The sequence below is a fragment of the Hyperoodon ampullatus genome (genome assembly GCF_949752795.1).
Source record: "Hyperoodon ampullatus genome assembly, chromosome: 18".
Classification (NCBI taxonomy): domain Eukaryota; kingdom Metazoa; phylum Chordata; class Mammalia; order Artiodactyla; family Ziphiidae; genus Hyperoodon; species Hyperoodon ampullatus.
This window is the reverse complement of record NC_136931.1, coordinates 17,488,341-17,505,972: the sequence shown is the minus strand read 5'-3', so window position 1 is coordinate 17,505,972 and position 17,632 is coordinate 17,488,341. Positions and strand designations below refer to the sequence as shown.

General features: G+C 43.9%; 1 protein-coding gene across 1 annotated transcript in view; it reads left to right on the top strand.

Annotated features, from left to right (window-relative positions):
* Window positions 1-17,632, top strand: part of WWP2 (WW domain containing E3 ubiquitin protein ligase 2) — a 128,472-nt gene that overhangs the window by 54,609 nt on the left and 56,231 nt on the right. The window contains exon 6 of the mRNA XM_079723710.1: window positions 11,576-11,703. Within this exon, the coding sequence (XP_079579836.1) occupies window positions 11,576-11,703 (128 nt within the window). The remainder of the gene's footprint in view (window positions 1-11,575; window positions 11,704-17,632) is intronic.

Here is a 17,632-nt window from a genome sequence, read left to right as displayed (position 1 = left end):
TGTTTCTATTTATTTATTTATTTATGGCTGCGTTGGGTCTTCGTTGCTGCGCACGGGCTTTCTCTAGTTGCGGTGAGCAGGGGCTACTCTTCGTTGCGGTGCGCGGGCCTCTCATTGCGGTGGCTTCTCTTTTGTTGGGCTCTAAGCACACGGGCTTCAGTAGTTGTGGCGCATGGGTTTAGTTGCTCCGCGGCATGTGGGGTCTTCCCAGACCAGGACTCGAACCTGTGTCCTCTGCATTGGCAGGCTGATTCTTAACCACTGTGCCACCAGGGAATTCCCATGAATTTCTGCATTATGTATTTCAAGGTTATTTTGTCCACAATACAAATTTGAAGTACGTCTTGTGGGTGAATTGAACCTTTTATCCTTATCTCACCATCTTCTCTTTTTCTAGAGCTTTTTCTCTTAAAATTTATTTGTTCTGAGCAATAAAAAGGAACAGCCTACAGCAACATGGATGATTCTCAAAAGCATTATGCTAAGTGCAAGAAGCCAGACACAAAAAGCTACATTTTATGTGACTCCATTTACATAACATACTGGAAAAGGCACAATTATTGGGACAGAAATCAGCAGTTGTTGGGAATTGAGGGGGGGAATTGACTGCCAAGGGCACCAAGAAGTTTTGGGGGGCGAGGGAAATGTTTTACGTCTTGACTGTGGTGGTGGTAACACGATTGTATGCGTTTGTTAAAACTCACTGAACTGCACCCTTAAAAAGGGTGAATTTGACTATATGTATTAATAAATATGCCTGAATTTTAAAAATCATTTAAAAAAATCTGTTTGGGGGGCTTCCCTGGTGGCGCAGTGGTTGAGAATCCGCCTGCCGTTGCAGGGGAGACGGGTTCATGCCCCGATCTGGGGCATGAACAACTAGAGATGTTTCACCTGATGATCCCTAAATAGTGAGAAAGATCCCACATGCTGCGGAGCGGCTGGGCCCGTGAGCCATGGCCGCTGAGCCTGCGCACCCGGAGCCTGTGCTCCGCAACGGGAGGGGCCACAACAGTGAGAGGCCCGCGTACCGCAAAAAAAAAAAAAATCTGTTTGGTTTGACATTAACGTAGCTTCCCCAGCTGACTTTTGTTTTGTGTTTTCTCAGCATATTTTTCCCCACACATTTAGTTTCAGCCTTTTGGATGCTTATATATTAGATGGTGTTGCTTGCAACAGCATTTAACGGGATTTTTAACAAATAGTATAAGGTGTGTGGGAGGTTGGGAGAAATAGGTGAAGAGGATTAAGAGGTGCAGACTTCCAGTTATAAAATAAATAAATCATGACGTACATACGTCATGACGTACGTACGTCATGATGTAAATCGTGACGTATGTACAATGTAGGGAATATAGTCAATAATATTGTAATCACTGTATGGTAACAGATGGTAGCTAGACATTGTGGTGATCAATTCAGAATGTATATAAATGTTGAACCACTATGTCGTATACCTGAAACTAATGTAATTTATATGACAACTATATTTCAATTAAAAAAAAGGTTGAAAAAAAACCCAAACCAATATGATACCTTTTATCTTTAAGCTCTCACAGTTAGTCCATTTATGTTTCTTGTGATTCTCGATATCTTTGGCGTTTGCTAGTTTCTGCTTTATAACAAAGTGAATCAGTTATACATATACATATGTTCCCAATATCTCTTCGCTCTCTTTTTATCTTCTTGCCTTTTAATTGCTATCTGTCCTGCCTTCGTTGTTTCCCTTTGCTAAGCTAACTTTGCACTTTAAGCCTGTGTTTGGCCTGCCTTTTCTTTGTCTTGATGAGTTGAAGGTATCTTTGGCTCACTGATTATTTGATAATGGAGTGTGAAATTCTGCACCTAACAGTGTAAAGAGAACAAGAATTTCTACCCAGGCTCCCTGTCTGAAGATTTTCTGTTTGGACTTGGACTTTACTTGGACTTTTATGGCACATCTGTGTGTTGGGTCTACTTTGTGTGCTTATAAATGGCCTTTGAAGGTACAACTTTAAAATGAGAAAACAACAACACTTTTTAACATGAGATTAGCGAAAGTCTAGAATAGGAGATGGTATGAATAATTGTTATTTTGTGAAGGAGAAGGGGAGATGAGGACATGGTTCTTTTTCTTTAAAATTTTACCTTAAAAAATTTACCTTAAAAAAGGTAAGCAAAAAGCTTTATTTTACATCACATCATACAATTTTGCTTTACACTTAGAAAAGAATGGTGAACTGGGGACTCCTGAGGAGTTAGTTTTTCCTCTTCCATCTACAGCACTCCTTTTTTTGGAGGTGGGGAGGGGTACAGGGGGAGTGGTGCTGAGTTCTCAGCCAAACTCATCTGGACCTTATGCATCTTTGTGTCCCTACCAGGGCCTAGAATAGTGCTTTGCTGCACGTAGCAGCAGCTCAATAAATCTTTGTTGAGTTGAAAGAGTCTTGTGTTTCTGCTTCTCACTTGCCAGGACTTTGGGGTGGGTCTTCCTACTGGTTTACATTCCTTGGCACCCTGACTCCCTGAGAAGTGACGGTTTCAGGGGCACAGGTTACAGGGAAGACTTTTTATCAGTACAGCCTTGTGCTTTCCAAGGCTTAGCCGGACCACCAAGAATGTGGTGGGTTCCCACTGCCTGCTCCGTCTCTCCTGTTCCTCCTGTTTTTTTCTTCATGATTGATATTTCCACTTTGAACCCTTTTTTCATGGACTGTTCTTCTCAAATCCTTGCAACTTTTAAGGTTAACTTTGGAATCAGAGATAAGTTGACACATAAATACGTCTTGCTTGGAAAAAGAATGTGTAAAGTCCATGTGCCTGAACTCTACCAGGAAAGAGAGTTACTTACTCACCCTCTGAGAACAGTAATGTCCCACATATATATAGCTGTTCAAATCCCCAAGTGATGGTTGAATGTGAGGAATGCGTGTCTCATAAAGGACATTCGGATCATGGAAATGCGCCCCTATGAGATGAGCACTGATTCCATAGGGCACCTCCATCTCTGTATAAGGCCTTCTGACAGAGTGAGGTGGGGTGCTCAGCAAGAATTACCTAGCCGTGTATTTGAAAATTAGTATCTTCTTCTGTGGAAAGTGACATTCATTTGTACTGAGAGGATCTATTAGTTTTCAACTGCCGTGTAACAAATCACCACAAATTTAGGGCTTAAAACAGCATCATTTGTGAGCTTACAGTTCTGTAGGTTAGAAGACCGGGACACCATAGCTGGCTGACTGGTCTCCTTAGGGTCTCACAAGGCCAAAATCAAGGTGTCAGCAGGGCTGCATGCTTATCTGGAAACTAAGGAAGAATTTGCTTCAAAGCTCCTTCGAGTCATTGACTGAGTCATTGTAGGACTGAGTTCCCATTTCCTTGCTGGCTCTCAGTTAGGTCCTTACTCGGCTCCTTATTAAGGCCATCCACATTTCTTCTCATATGTAACCCCCCACCCCCACCCCACTCATCATCAAGCTGGCAAGGGTGTGTCAGATTTCCCTCGTGCTTTGAATCTCTCTGATTTTCTCTTCTGCCCTCCACTTTTGACAACTGCTGGAGAAAGTGTTCTGCTTTTAGGAGATTGTCATTAGATTGGACCCATCTGGATGATGTCCCTTTCTTTTTCTTTTTTAAATACATTTATTTTTTTTATTTGGCCACACCGCATGGCAATCCCTACCGGAGATTGAACCTGGGCCCCAGCAGTGAAAGTGCTGAGTCCTAACCACTGGACTACCAGGGAATTCCCTCATGTCCCTTTCTTAAGGTCAGCTGTGCCATATAATATCATAATATTATCATATATTATTATGGTAATATCATGTGCCATATAATAACATAATCAAGGGTGTGATATATCATCATATTCCCTAGTTTTACGCATTAGGGTGGGGTGTCTTTGGGAGGAGGGGCATTTTAGAAATTCTGCCGACCACAGAAGGTATCTTTCTTAAATCCCATATTTAATCACTTGCCTAGTCTTCACCTGTTGGAGAGCACTTGAAAATTATAGCTAAAACAAAAAAAAACCATGATAAATAAAATTTGGTTGGATTTGAAGATTGTCTTGCAATTTTAGTAATGAGTCTAATGAAATGATTTTTATTTGTAGACCCTTATGCTAGAGATTTTTTTTTTTTTTTTTTTGCGGTACGTGGGCCTCTCACTGTTGTGGCCTCTCCCGTTGTGGAGCACAGGCTCCGGACGCGCAGGCTCAGCGGCCATGGCTCACGGGCCCAGCCGCTCCGCGGCATGTGGGATCTTCCTGGACCGGGGCACGAACCCGTGTCCCCTGCATCAGCAGGCAGACTCTCAACCACTGCACCACCAGGGAAGCCCTAGAGAATGTTTTTACATGATGTTCAGGGCTAACCTTTCTGGAAGACACTAACTCTGACACTTCTCAATACCTGGTAGATTGTGGATTCCATCTCTCAGCACGGATTCCGTTCTTTAAAAGGGTGGAGGGAGATGGGGAGGTGAGAACTGGTTGCCACGAACATGGGAAGTATTAGAGATTACAGGCCCAAGAGTGCTTTTGTGCTTGAGGGCTTGCTTCTTTTATTCATTCAGCAAATGTTTTTATATGCCTACTCTGGGGCCAAGCACATTCCAGGTGCTGGTTATACAAAGGTACATAAAACAGACAAGGTCCTACCCTCATGGGCCTTGTTGAAGTCAGACATTAAACAGATAAACATATAATCACAAATGGAAGTGCCATAAAGGAGAAGTTTAGAATGCTGTGTGAAAAGAATTCAAGGGAATTTAATGCAGGCTGGGAGGTGAGGGACGTTTAGACTAAGATTTGGATGAGAAGCCAACTGGGTGAAGAGTCCAGAGAAGAGGATGCCAGGCGAGTAGATCAGCAAAGGCTCTGAATTTTCCTTGGGAGGAGTTTCGAGGGAGGTTTGGAGGAATGTCCGTTGAACATATTCTTTTAGGAGCTTACCTCCCTCCTGCTGAATCCCTGCCTTTGCGATTTGTTGTCAGAACACTTAGAAATAACGCCTCGTGTACTGTCATCCCTGGTACCGCAGGGTCCCCTGTGGTCCTTTCAGGTCTGGGGCTGTAGCACAGGGACACTCTGGGCTGGGCCAGGTTCAAACAAGATGTGATGCCGCGAGGAAGAAGGTGGAGATACTTTTCTGGCCCACCTGTAGCAGAAGCTGGAGCTCCGTATTCAGGGTCAGCCCTGTGCAGCTTCCTCCTGTGTGTCAGTGGAGGCTGATGGTCCACCACGCTCGTCTCCTGAGCTGCTAGAGCATCCCATGCCCTTGTACCATCTCAGGACATGGGACAAATTAGGGGCTGCCCTCTGTGTTCAAGGAACCTCGGATCATCCCCTCCTGCCCCTAGTGGGGGTGGGGTGGAACGAGACAGTGACCGCTTCCCCTGGACTTCATCTCTTGTTCAAGTTTGGGAGGGCGTTTGAGCGTTCTTTTTAGTGAAGCCCAACATGCAACCTGGAATGAGATGAGGTGAGTCAAAATTTATTGTATTTTCTCTCTTAAAATGAATTTTTTTAGTCTCAGAGAGCTGCCACCATTGAGAAGTTTGCTCTATATTCCAGGTTGGGCAAAAGTAAATCACTTGTCTTTCTGTCACGTAGAATGGACTTGCAGCAGTTTTATTTTTACCTTTCCTGTCATTTCTGAGGCTGGCAGCTAGAGGTAGGGTGTGGAATGGAGCCATAAATTACCCTTGGAATGACTCGAATGGCCCCATTTTTAACTCTAATTGCGCCTTTCCCTTTTCACCTCTCCTTTTCATCCCTCCCCCCACACCGTCCACATTTGAATGAGAAGGAAGAATTGAGGCGGCTGTAGGTGGGAGCAGGTTTGCTTAGTGACGCCTCTCTGAATGGTGGAAATCGTTTCTTTTCCCATCACCACTTCCCATTTTTTCCCTCCATGCTTCTATTTTAAGTGGCTGGTGTTTTTTTTTTTTTTTTTTTTTTTCTTTTTCTGGAAACCAGCCCAGCCTCACTCAGTTTTGTTTCCATGCTGCTATTAAAAGACAATGCCCAGTTAAGAGGACTCGGAGGAGGGGCCACCCTCTTGGTTCTAGTCATCCAGACAAAAATCGATTCCCTGGATTGGAGTGTGAGAAGAGTTTTAAGATTATTAGGCAATTTTTAACTTCTGTACCCGTTTTTTGGTTTTTGTTTTTTTTAATTTAAATGGAGGAAAACCCCACTATCAGTAGTTCTACCCTGAAACTTCTCTTTTGCTGAGCTAATGGGCCTGAATTCTGAGGTCAAAGAACCTCCCTTTAGTATCCTGGGCCTCTTACCAAGATAGAAAAGTATGCTTGGCACCCGGTATCCGGTCAGCCACGAATTCTTGACATTTGGGAGAGATGTGTCCCCAGACTTTGATGAATCCCTATATTTATTAATACAGAGTGTTTGTAGAGTCCAGAGTATTGCCTGAATCACATTCCCATCAAGGTTCTTGTTTTCTGGGTGTTTTATTTTTGGGAGGGGGCTATCCTCATACCATAAGTTACATGCCTTTTAAAAAATATATTTATTTATTTATTTATGGCTGTGTCGGGTCTTAGCTGTGGCACGCGGGATCTTTCATTGCGGTGCACGGGCTCTTCATTGCCTCATATGGGTTTCTCTCTAGTTGTTGTGCATGGGCTCCAGAGCGTGCGGGCTCAGTAGTTGCAGCACATGGGCTCTCTAGTTGTGGCGCACAGGCTTAGTTGCCCCACGGCATGTGGGATCTTAGTTCCCCGGCCAGGGATCGAACCCTCGTCCCCTGCATTGGAAGGCGGATTCTTAACCACTGGACCACCAGGGAAGTCCCAAGTTACCTGCCTTTTAAAACTTTAATTTTTTCTCACGTGATGAGCTGTTTTTGCAGCGACTGAAGAACACAAATTGCTTTTTAAAATTATGAAGATAGGTTTATGGAGGTATACAATAAAACGCCCCCTATGCAATGTACAGTTTGATAAAAGTATAGCGTCTGGTAAACACTACCATAATCAAGATATTGAAAGCACCTCCCCCAGAAGTTCCCTCATGCCCCTTTATAGACAGCCCCTACTTCTTTCTCCAGCTACTGGCAGCTACTCCAGCTACTACTAATTGCTTCCTTTCCCTACAGTTTTACCTCTTCCTAAATGTCATAAAAATGGATGGATATACTCTGTAGCCTTTTGTGTCTGTCTTCTTCCACTTAGCATAATGCATTTGTGATTCATCTATGTTGTTGCATCATCAGTTGTTCAGTCCCTTTATTTACTGAGTAGTATTGCACTGTGTGGATGTACCACAGTCTGTCTGTTCATTCACCAGTTTGGGTTGTTTATGTTTTTGGAAATTATGAATAAAGTCACTATAATTTGCCTACAGGTTTCATGTAAACATTTTCATTTCTCTTGCATAAATACCTAGGCATAGGATTGTTGGTTTGTATGCTAAGTGCATGTTTAACTTTATAAGAAACTGCCAAACTCTTTTCCAAAGTGATGGTGCCACGTTGTGTTCCCCACAGCAGTGTTTGAGAGTCCCAGGTGCTTTGTGTTCTCACCAGTACTGTTACTGTCAGGTTTTTCTGTTTTGTTTTTGTGTGTGTGTGATTTTTTAGGTTTGTTTTGTTTTGTTTTTACTTTGTCCGTTCTAACAGTTGTGTGATGGTACCTCATTGTCGTTTTAATTTGTGTTTCCCTAATGACTAATGATGTTGAGCATCTCTCATGTGCTTATTTGCTATTTGTAGATCTTCTCTTTTAAAATCTTTTGATTATTTTTATTGGTTTATTCTTTTTATTATTGAGTTTTGAGAGTTTTTTTTCTAGAAATAAATCCTTTATCAGATAGGTATTTTGCAAATGATTTTTCCCAGTCTAGGGACTGTCTTTTCATTTTCTTGATAGTGTCTTTGGAAGAGCAGGAGTTTTAAATTTTGATGAAGCCACCGACTACTTTTTCAATCCATTTCCTCATAAAGGATATGATAGATTTATCAATCCCAAATTCTGAGCGACCACCAAATTTGGAATTTCATTTTTTAATTTAGCAAAAATTTTTGTTTTCGTGTCTTGTGAGCCACCACTTTTTTTGACTCTTCATTTTGTTTTCATTTGCATTACTGATGCTAGGGCTGGCTTTTTTTTTTAAACAAAGTTTTGTTTTGTTTAATTACTCCACATAAACTATTACATATGTGATGATCAACAGAGCTGCATTGGGTGACAATGCCAAGTTATCAGGCAGGCACACTCACTAGACAAGTGGCTCTCCCACACACTGGCATTGTAGGGTGTGATGCAAATTTGTTTCTGAGCAGAAGTACAAATCACTGCATTTCCACTAAGATGTAAGCTCCTTGAGATCAGAGACTCTTTCTGTTTTGTTGCTAGCCCTAGAACAGGGCCTAGTGCTCAGAAAATAATGATTGAATGCAATTCTCTGGCCTTCATGCAAGGCAATGCAGGGTGTCCCACAACATTGGAGGCTGTGGCTCTCAGAGTCAGCTGAGGACTGAGGCCAATGCTATGAATGTCAAAGCTTGAATGGCAAGGGACAGCCAAGAGCCCTCTCCTGGGGACCTCACCTGCATCAATTCTCTTTCTGCAGAGTGGAGAGAGAATCCCAGGGCCCTGACCTTGACTGGCATTCCTTAGGGGGGGGTCTTAGTTTCTGATCTGAGGGAGGAACTTAGGTAACTTCACACCAGCATTTTGAGAGGCACGTGGTGTAGTGAGAGCTGAATCTCTGTAACTAGGCGACTTAAACCCATTCGTGGAATTTTGCCGTTCCGCCTTCTTCTGACTGCCCCAGGGGCTGCATAGCTCCTCCCTCCCGCCCCCAAGATGGTGGAGGGATCAGGCCAAGGTTGAAGTCATTGGCAGAGCCGAAGCCAGGCTGCCTGTGGTGGGGCCCAGCTCATCTCCACCCCATCGCCCCACTTGTGTCCTGGTACTATTTTGGCTTATGGTGTGTGGTTTCAGCTTTTGGGCCAGCTTTTAATAACAACACAGTCCCATCTTTTAAGGGTTGAATGACCTCCCAGAGAGGAAACTGCTGAAGAGAAGATTGTCCTCAAACACTGGGGCCTTCTCTTCCTTCTAAGAGTCTTATTTTAAAGGTAATTCAAGAGGGGAAAAGTGGAAGCTCCAGGGCAAGAGAAGAATCGGGGGAAGGGTGTGTGTGTGTGTGGGGTGGGGTGGGGTGTGTGTGTGTGTGTGTGTGTGTGTGTGTGTGGTGGGTGGGTGGGTAGCTGGGTGGCCGTGAGCCATGGGCAGGGAGGTGGCAATTCACACAAAGTGGTCCCAGCTGCCCCTGGTTTACAGGCTAATCCCGGCTCTGCACCAGCCTGTCATTCAGGGTGTGCTGCTGTCATTAGTGGTTGAACATTTCTGAAAGTATTCTCTCTCAACTCCGACCGCACGCCCCTTTGGGGAAGGGAGGGAGGGGCTAGGAGAGTAATGGGACCCACCCTGTTGTCATGCCCAGCTGCTCTGCAGAGGGACAAGGAGCCCAGGACCTAGAAGGAATCATGGCCTGTCAGAGCCTGTGCGTGTGACACGAGTGTCACATTTTCCATGCTGCCCCCCTCCCCCGCCCTGTGGCCTGCTGCGCCCAGAGTGGGTGAGCCCTCTGCTGTGGGCTGTGAGTACAAAATCACAGAGGCTTTTTTTCTTTTGTCCTTTTTTTAAAAAAATTAATTAATTTATTTTTGGCTGCACTGGGTCTTTGTTGCTGTGTGCAGGCTTTCTCTAGTTGCAGCGAGCGGGGGCTACTCTTCACTGCGGTGCACGGGCTTCTCATTGCAGTGGCTTCTCTTGTTGCGGAGCATGGGCTCTAGGCACGTGGGCTTCACTAGTTGTGTCGTGCGGGCTCAGTAGTTGTGGCTTGCGGGCCCAGTTGCTCCGCGGCATGTGGGATCTTCCCAGACCAGGGCTCGAACCCGTGTCCCCTGCATTGGCAGGCAGATTCTCAACCACTGCACCACCAGGGAAGCCCGATGTGGACCATTTTTGAAGTCTTTATTGAATTTCTTACAATATTGTTTCTGTTTTATGTTTGGTTTTTTGGTCCCAAGGCGTGTGAGATCTTAGCTCCCTGACCAGGGATCCAACCTGCACCACCTGCATTGGAAGGTGAAGTCTTAACCACTGGACCACGAGAGAAGTCCCTATCCACTCTTTTTTAGATTATTTTCCCATATAGGCCATTACAGAGTATTGAGTTGAGTTCCCTGTGCTATTACACAGTAGGTCCTTATTAGTTATCTATTTTATATACAGTAGTGTGTGTGTGTCAATCCCAGTCTTCCAGTTTATCCCTTCCCCTGCTTATCCCCTGGTAACCATACGTTTATTTTCTACATTTGTGACTATTTCTGGGAGCTTTCTATTAGAGGTCTTTGTCTCGCCATTGACCAAGTGACCAATGAATAGCCTGGAAGGGATTCAGCTTAAGTCCAGGCTTCCCACCCCCAGCCTCCGACCAGAGAGCGTGGGCTCTTGACCTTAGAGCACCTGGATTCGAGTCTTTGCTCCATTGCTCACTTTCTCGGTGTCTGTTTTCACCTGTAAAATGAGCATAATAATAGTAAGCCACCTCTAGGGTTGCCATGTTAAATGAGATAATATATGCAAAGTGCACAGCACACCACAGGTACCTGGAACATAATGTTCCAGCTCAATGAATATTAAATTCTTCCATAGTCATTGTTTTCACGTTTATTGTTGGTGGTATTGTCACTGCCCCGAGTCCCGTGGTTGTAAATTGTTCTCTGGATCTCTGTTTCTCTGCCTGGAGAGGGGTGGTCTTTTCTTCACTGGGTAGTACTTAAATCATCTCACTGTTGAAAAGTAGTATATAATGAGTAGGAAGTAGAATAATCTCCTTTGACAAAACTGAGAAAGGCAGGGAAGCTTAGACATTTCCATCAAGTGAACAAAATCAAGCTACGACAGGACCGTGAGGACGTGTACTGCCTGTTGCCTTGTGTCCTCTGAAGATGTTAGATAGAGCCTCTGCTGCTGTATTCCACCATTCTCCTTGTGGTACAGATCCTTCTCTGCATTTGTTCCTCATTTACTTGCATGGATGTTGAATCACCTTTTCTAGATAAAACATGTCAACGTACACATTGGTTGAAGTTGTCTAATGCCCCTTGACTTTTATTCCCAAGGCAAGCATGTTTCTAGCCATAGAGAATATGGATTTGGATAAGTTTTGGGCTCCTTTTTGGCTAATGGGAGAAACATGTCATCTGTAGCCTGTTCAGTGATTCTTGTTTATTTCTTACATTCAAGCCCAATAAAAATAATGTGATGGTCACGGGATATTTTGCCGGTTATTTCAGATGTGGGGGAAATTCACTCTGGATTTGTTCACTTCAAATGGAAAAGTTTACCGAAAGTTGCCTTCTGTGCTTTTACCAAGAAGGAAGCTTACATGGGTCTCTCCATTCAGGGCCAGCTTCTGTCGAGTCAAGGACCAGAAGGACTACAGGGCTTATTTCCCATAAATAGCAAGAGAGGGAATACAGTGACTCAGGTGGGGCACACCTCTGTCTTTTTCACAGTGACTTATATCTGTCTGCTTTATATTTTGAACCCCCAGGACACACAGACATTCAGGTGGTTCAGCCAGAACAGCCACGGCAACTGGTGAGCAGAGCCCCGGTACTAGCAGCCGGCAGCATCAGCCCCTCAAGAACCCAAGCCACAGTGGCTTGGCCAATGGCACAGGTGAGTGACAGCACAGAGCACCAGCCCAGACTAAAGCATGGCCTCTAACTTGTTCTCACATGGAGTCGGGACCCTGCCTGCTGTGTCAGGATGCAGGGTGGGCGAGAGGAGACTCCCGCACTAAGATGGAATTTGAATCCATCAGTCCTTCCATGACCCGTCTTCTTTTCTCTCTGGCGTAGTGTGTACAGCCAAGGTTATTCTCCACATGACTGTGCTCGTCTGAAATCTTCCTCTGTACAGAAATAAAAAGTATTGATATTTAAATTCATTTCTTATCAACATCGGATTTCTTTGTGAGGGGGACGATATCTTACACATGACACGTTTTTTTCATTTCCTTAATTTAAGGGAATAATCAGACTAGGGAGAAAGAAGGCTAAGGATTGTTGTGAAGAGCTGGCTTAGAGAAGATGGCAGCATTGCTGAGCGGGTTGGGATGCCAGACCAGGAGCAAAGCCCAGCTGCCACTGGGGGGCCTCCTGCGGCTGTTCCATTGAGAGTATTTGTTCCATTTGAGAGTAGATGGCGCTTCCACATCCACATGGAACCTCTCTGCACTTGATCCTGCTTCCCCATAAGTGGGAAGAGAAGGACCTATTTCAGAACAAATCCATTTTTGTCATGTTTTCCTCCTGTCTCATCCGGACATTGTTGAATTAAAAAGGGGAAAGGACCCCAAAAAAGGTTTTTTTCCTAAACATCTTGAAGATTGTCATATCTTTTGTGACTGCTGGTCATTTGGTAATTTGTCTTAATTTGGGGCAGTTGGGAAGGGACATGGGCGTTTGCTTTGATAAGCTGTAGGTGGGGGAAATGCAGGTGTTTAAATCAGTAAGAGACACCGAAATAATTTTGTAGATGCTTGTGATAGCAGAGGTGTGGCAGGAAGGTCGGGAGGTTCAGAGCAGCACAGCTTCTTCACATAAGCGTTACCATGGTACTGTTCCTGCCGTTTGTGTGACAGACTTATTGAGCAGGAGAAGTCGATTGGGATTACTTTCTAATGACTGTTAGTTCTCTTGCAGCACTGCATGAGGGCTGCAGAGCCCCTTTGATAGCTCAGCGTGCCCGGCTCTACTGTTGTCTGCGGCAGACTGCAGGGTGGAGTGGCCTGTGTCCCGCAAGGCTCACTGTGTGTGCAGTGGCCTTTCTCCCTGGAGTTTGGGACCCGCCTGCAGGAATTGAGTTAGCGAGCTCCCCCCGAGCCTTGAGGACGAGGATGAGCTGGAGGTGAGGGGCATAAGCGGTAGCTGTCTCAGCCTGCCTGGTGCTCCTTTGCCAACCACCGTGTCCAAGTGCTGGAACTGCCAGTTACAGAAGCCAGGGGTGGCCTGGCTTCCCGTTTGTGTGGTGGGGACAGCGAGGTGGGGGCCGTGGACTGCGTTACAGAATACTGTATGCAGCTCCGCAAGCACCAGTAAACATGTTTCTCTTAAGCAAATAAGTCACTTATGGGAACTCCCTGGTGGTCCAGTGGTTAGGACTCGGCTCTTTCACTGCCAGGGCCCAGGTTAAACCCCTGGTCCGGGAACTAAGATCCCACAAGCCATGTGGCGTGATGAAACAAAAAAGTCACTCATAGATGAGGTGTTCACAAACGGGCAAGGGGAACTGGCTTTGGAACCCGTTGTTGCTTGGATGCCACAGACGTGACACCAGCCACTTTGTTCCTCCAGGGGCCTCCCTCATTGTGACGCTGGTCTCCCCCAGCCATCTCTGCTTGTCTTACAAAAACTATGGGTAGGACTTCCTGGGTTGTCCTGTGGTTGGGACTGCACGCCTCCAATGCAGGGGTCACAGCTTCGATCCTGGGTCGGGGAACTAGGATCCCACATCCTGCGTGGCACAGCCAAAAAAACCCCCAAAAAACAAAAAACCACCCCCCCCAAAAAAAAAACCACCTATGGGTAAATTGCCTTTCTGTGGTGATGGTCTTTGAGTAACTCTCCTTGGACATTTAAACAGGTCTGTGTTTCCCCTACTCTTATTTTTAGGTACCTTTGTGTATTGTGCTTATCTCCAGGAACATTATGTATTTTGGCAGACGAGGCACGTGCCAGCCACGTCTTCTGAAAGCCAAATATCTGTAACCCCAAACTGCCTTGGAGATGTCTTATGGTGCTGTGTCTGAATGCCCAAACTGTTCCCAAACCTGTCTGTGAAGGACAGTCATTGAATGTTAGGGATTTCTGCCTGTTAAAATACTGAGGCCTTGGCCCCTATCTTGTTTCTCTCCTTTCTGCTCTGATGACGGTTCACATTTGGCTCACAGCCAGCCTGGACTTTGTAGGCTTTTTAATGTCTATCCCAGGGGTACAGAAAGATCTCACCTTTCCTTTGGGGAGCAGACAGAAGCGCCCCTCTTTGGTAGCGTAAAACTAGAAGGGGGTTGAGGCTCTGATTGAGGACATCTCCATCCCTGTATGGACATACAGGTGTATGGACATCTCCATATACCGCTGTTCGAACTGCGAGGACCAGTTCCAAAATGGTGGTGGTGGAAAGCCGTGCTTCCAGGAAATGTTTCCAGAGACATACAAGATTTATTTAGCAAGCCTTTTTGGCTGTGCTCTGCAGCTATGCATGAAAAAGACACCTGGGGCAAAGACAGAGCTGACTTCCAGGTGTTTTTTTCACATCACAACTGTAAAGTATCCATTTTTATAAAAAGAAAGTGAATGGCGGTCTGTCTGTATAAATATTATATTTCTTTTTTTTTTTTTTTTTTTTTTTTGCTGTATGGGGGCCTCTCACTGTTGTGGCCTCTCCCGTTGCAGAGCACAGGCTCCAGGCGTGCAGGCTCAGCAGCCATGGCTCACGGGCCTAGACGCTCCGTGGCATGTGGGATCTTCCCAGACCAGGGCACGAACCTGTGTCCCCTGCATCGGCAGGCGGACTCTCAACCACTGCACCACCAGGGAAGCTCTATATTTCTGAGTTATAGAAGTGGTGGAATCAAGGACTAGGCTAATGGTATAGCACTTTATTGAGACTTGTGTGCAATGATTTACTTTCTAATTTTTTCTTGAAAACTTTACCCCCCCCAAAAAAAATTACATCTCTCACTCGTTCCTCCCTTAAATGTGATTTCCATGCATGTAAGGTGGGGAGTCACACTGACTGCAGTCAGATTCTGCCCCCGGTGTATAGCATGTGTGTGAGACCCAGGGACTAGTTGGGCCTTAGTTTTCTCATTAATAAAATTAGGACAAGATTATATATCTCATAGCGTTGTTGTAAGGAATAAATTATATAAAACATGTAGCATGTTTAGCACAGTGCCTGGGACATAGTAAGCTCTCAGCTTTTGTCTTTACGAATAATTTCATATGGTTATAATTATGCAGCGTGGATAGATATTCTTTTTTCCATTTCATTATTTTTGTTACACGTGTTCATGTATCAGTGGTCTTCTTGTTTACCTTTTTTTAGTGACCTCATACTATTTCACAGTTAATATGCCATAACTCATATAACCATTTTGCAGTCCTTGTGTATTTCCCTTTTATAAAACAAAATCCTGATGTAAACATTCTTTGCACACAACTTTGTTTCTTCCAGAATGGAGTTCTTGAGTCAAAGGATGAGAATTTTAAAAATCTGAAGTGTGTTACCAGAGTGCCTTCCAAAAGGTTGGAAATAATCATACATCCCAAGGCACTGTAAAATTTTCCTCGTGGCATGTGAGGTTTATTTTTCCCTTGACCTTGTAAATACTGGTTTGTCATTTTGCTAACAGGTATTGGGTGCCACCTCGTCGTTTAACCTCATTGCATTTCTACAATTATCAGTTGCTTTTCTCTTAAGCGACTTTTTTCATGGTGTTCAGTTATTTGTCTCATGAAGTTATAGATGTTTATTTTAGAGATTTATATAGTCTAAGTACAGGTTTTTAATAAAATTGTGGTAAAATGCTCATAACATAAAATTTACCATATAAACCTTTTTTTTTTTTTTTTTTTGCTGTACGTGGGCTTCTCACTGTTGTGGCCTCTCCCATTGCGGAGCACAGGCTCCGGATGTGCAGGCTCAGCTGCCACGGCTCACGGGCCCAGCTGCTCTGTGGCATGTGGGACTTCCCGGACCAGGGCACGAACCCGTGTCCCCTGCATCGGCAGGCGGACTCTCAACCACTGCACCACTAGGGAAGCCCCCATATAAACCATTTTTAAGTGTATAATTCAGTAGCATTGAGTACATTCACAGTGTTGTGCAACTTTACCACTATCCATTTCCAGAAACTTTTCATCATCCCAAACTGAAACTCTGTACCTTTTACACAAAAACAGTCTCCCTTCCTCCTACCCGCCAGCCCTAGCCCCTGGTAACCTTCGTTCTGCTTTATGTCTGTATGAATTTGTTTATTCTAGGTACCTTTTGTCTCTGGCTTATTTCACTTAGCATAATGTTTTCAAGATTCATCCACGTTGTAGCATGTGTTGGGGTTTCATTCCTTTTTCAGGCTGAATAATATTCTGTTGTATGTTTTTACCATGTTTAATTTATCCATTCATCTGTTGATAGACATTTGGGTTGTGTCCACTCCTTGGCTATTGTGAATGCTGCTGTGAACATGGATGTCCAAGTATCTGTTTGAGTCTGTTCTTTCAATTCTTTTGGCTGTATACCTTGGAGTAGAGTTGATGGGTCATAGGGTAATTCTATGTTTAGCGTTTGAGGAACCCTCGAACTGTTTTCCAGAACAGCTGTACTGTCTTTTCCCACCAGCAGTGAATGAGCATTCCAATTTTTTAACATCCTTGCCAACACTTGTTTTTTTCTGTTTTTTTCGTTTTGTTTTGGTTTGGTTTTTTTCCCCGTACTAGCCGTCCTAATGGGTGTGAAGTATCTAGGTACAAGTTTTATCTGGTATTTGTATGATTATAAGTTTTCCCCCTATATCATTGTTTTGCCTTTTGTCTCATTTTCTGTGGTTTCTGTAGCAAAGGAGTTAAAAACTTAAAAAAAATTGTGCCTGAGCATTTTTTTAATATTTATAATTTTAACTTTTGCTTCAGTAGTGAAAAGATTCTCTCTTGTCTCTAGATGGAATAAATATTTTCTGTTTTACTTTTTTTTATGTTAAAAATATCCCACTGGAAATTATACTGGTTTATCTGTATCTATACATACATAAATATAATGAAAGTTGGGTTTCAATTAATTTTTCTCTATAGCAGGGTCTTATTATCCTGTAAACATTAATTACTTTTTTTCTTTCTGTGGTTTTACTCAGTGTTTATCACTTACTGTATTCTTATATGCAGTGAGTATTCATTTCCGGACTCTTTACTTATCCCATTTATTTCAGGTTTTGAGCCAGTCTTGCGTGATTTTGATTATCGACATGTTATAGGATGTTTTTCTAATGTCTGGAAGGGCTAGTCCTACCTTATTGCTTTTTCTCCATGATATTTTTTGATAGTTTATACATTTTCAAAACAAATCAGACTTTGAATGCTTAGAAGCATGGTGGAATGTAAGTGAAAACTGTATGAATCTACATATGGAGCAAGGAAAGATTGAACTTTCCCATCAGGTGACATGGTATGGCTTTATCCATTTTTAAGTTTTTCTTCTTTTTTCCATCTAATTTAATTGCTTTTTAAAATATAATCCTCACCCACCCTGTGTCATACTAATTATGAAATATTTTTCTAGTTTTGGTCTGCTCCCTTGAAGAGCTGAGTTGATCGATTGCATTAGAAGGCATTGCTTGGGTTTCACGGATGAGAGATACCAACTGCTTTACCATGTATCATATGTTACGAGCTGATCTTCAGTTTAAAAAGTTTCCATTGTTGGCAGTCGCCTTCTCCATGCCTGAGTGAGGGGGCTGAAAAGACCTGTGTGTCCAGTGAGAGTCTGTGCTACACCACACACACACCTAAAGATCTTGGAACACGCAGTGAGCTGGCAGCCTGTC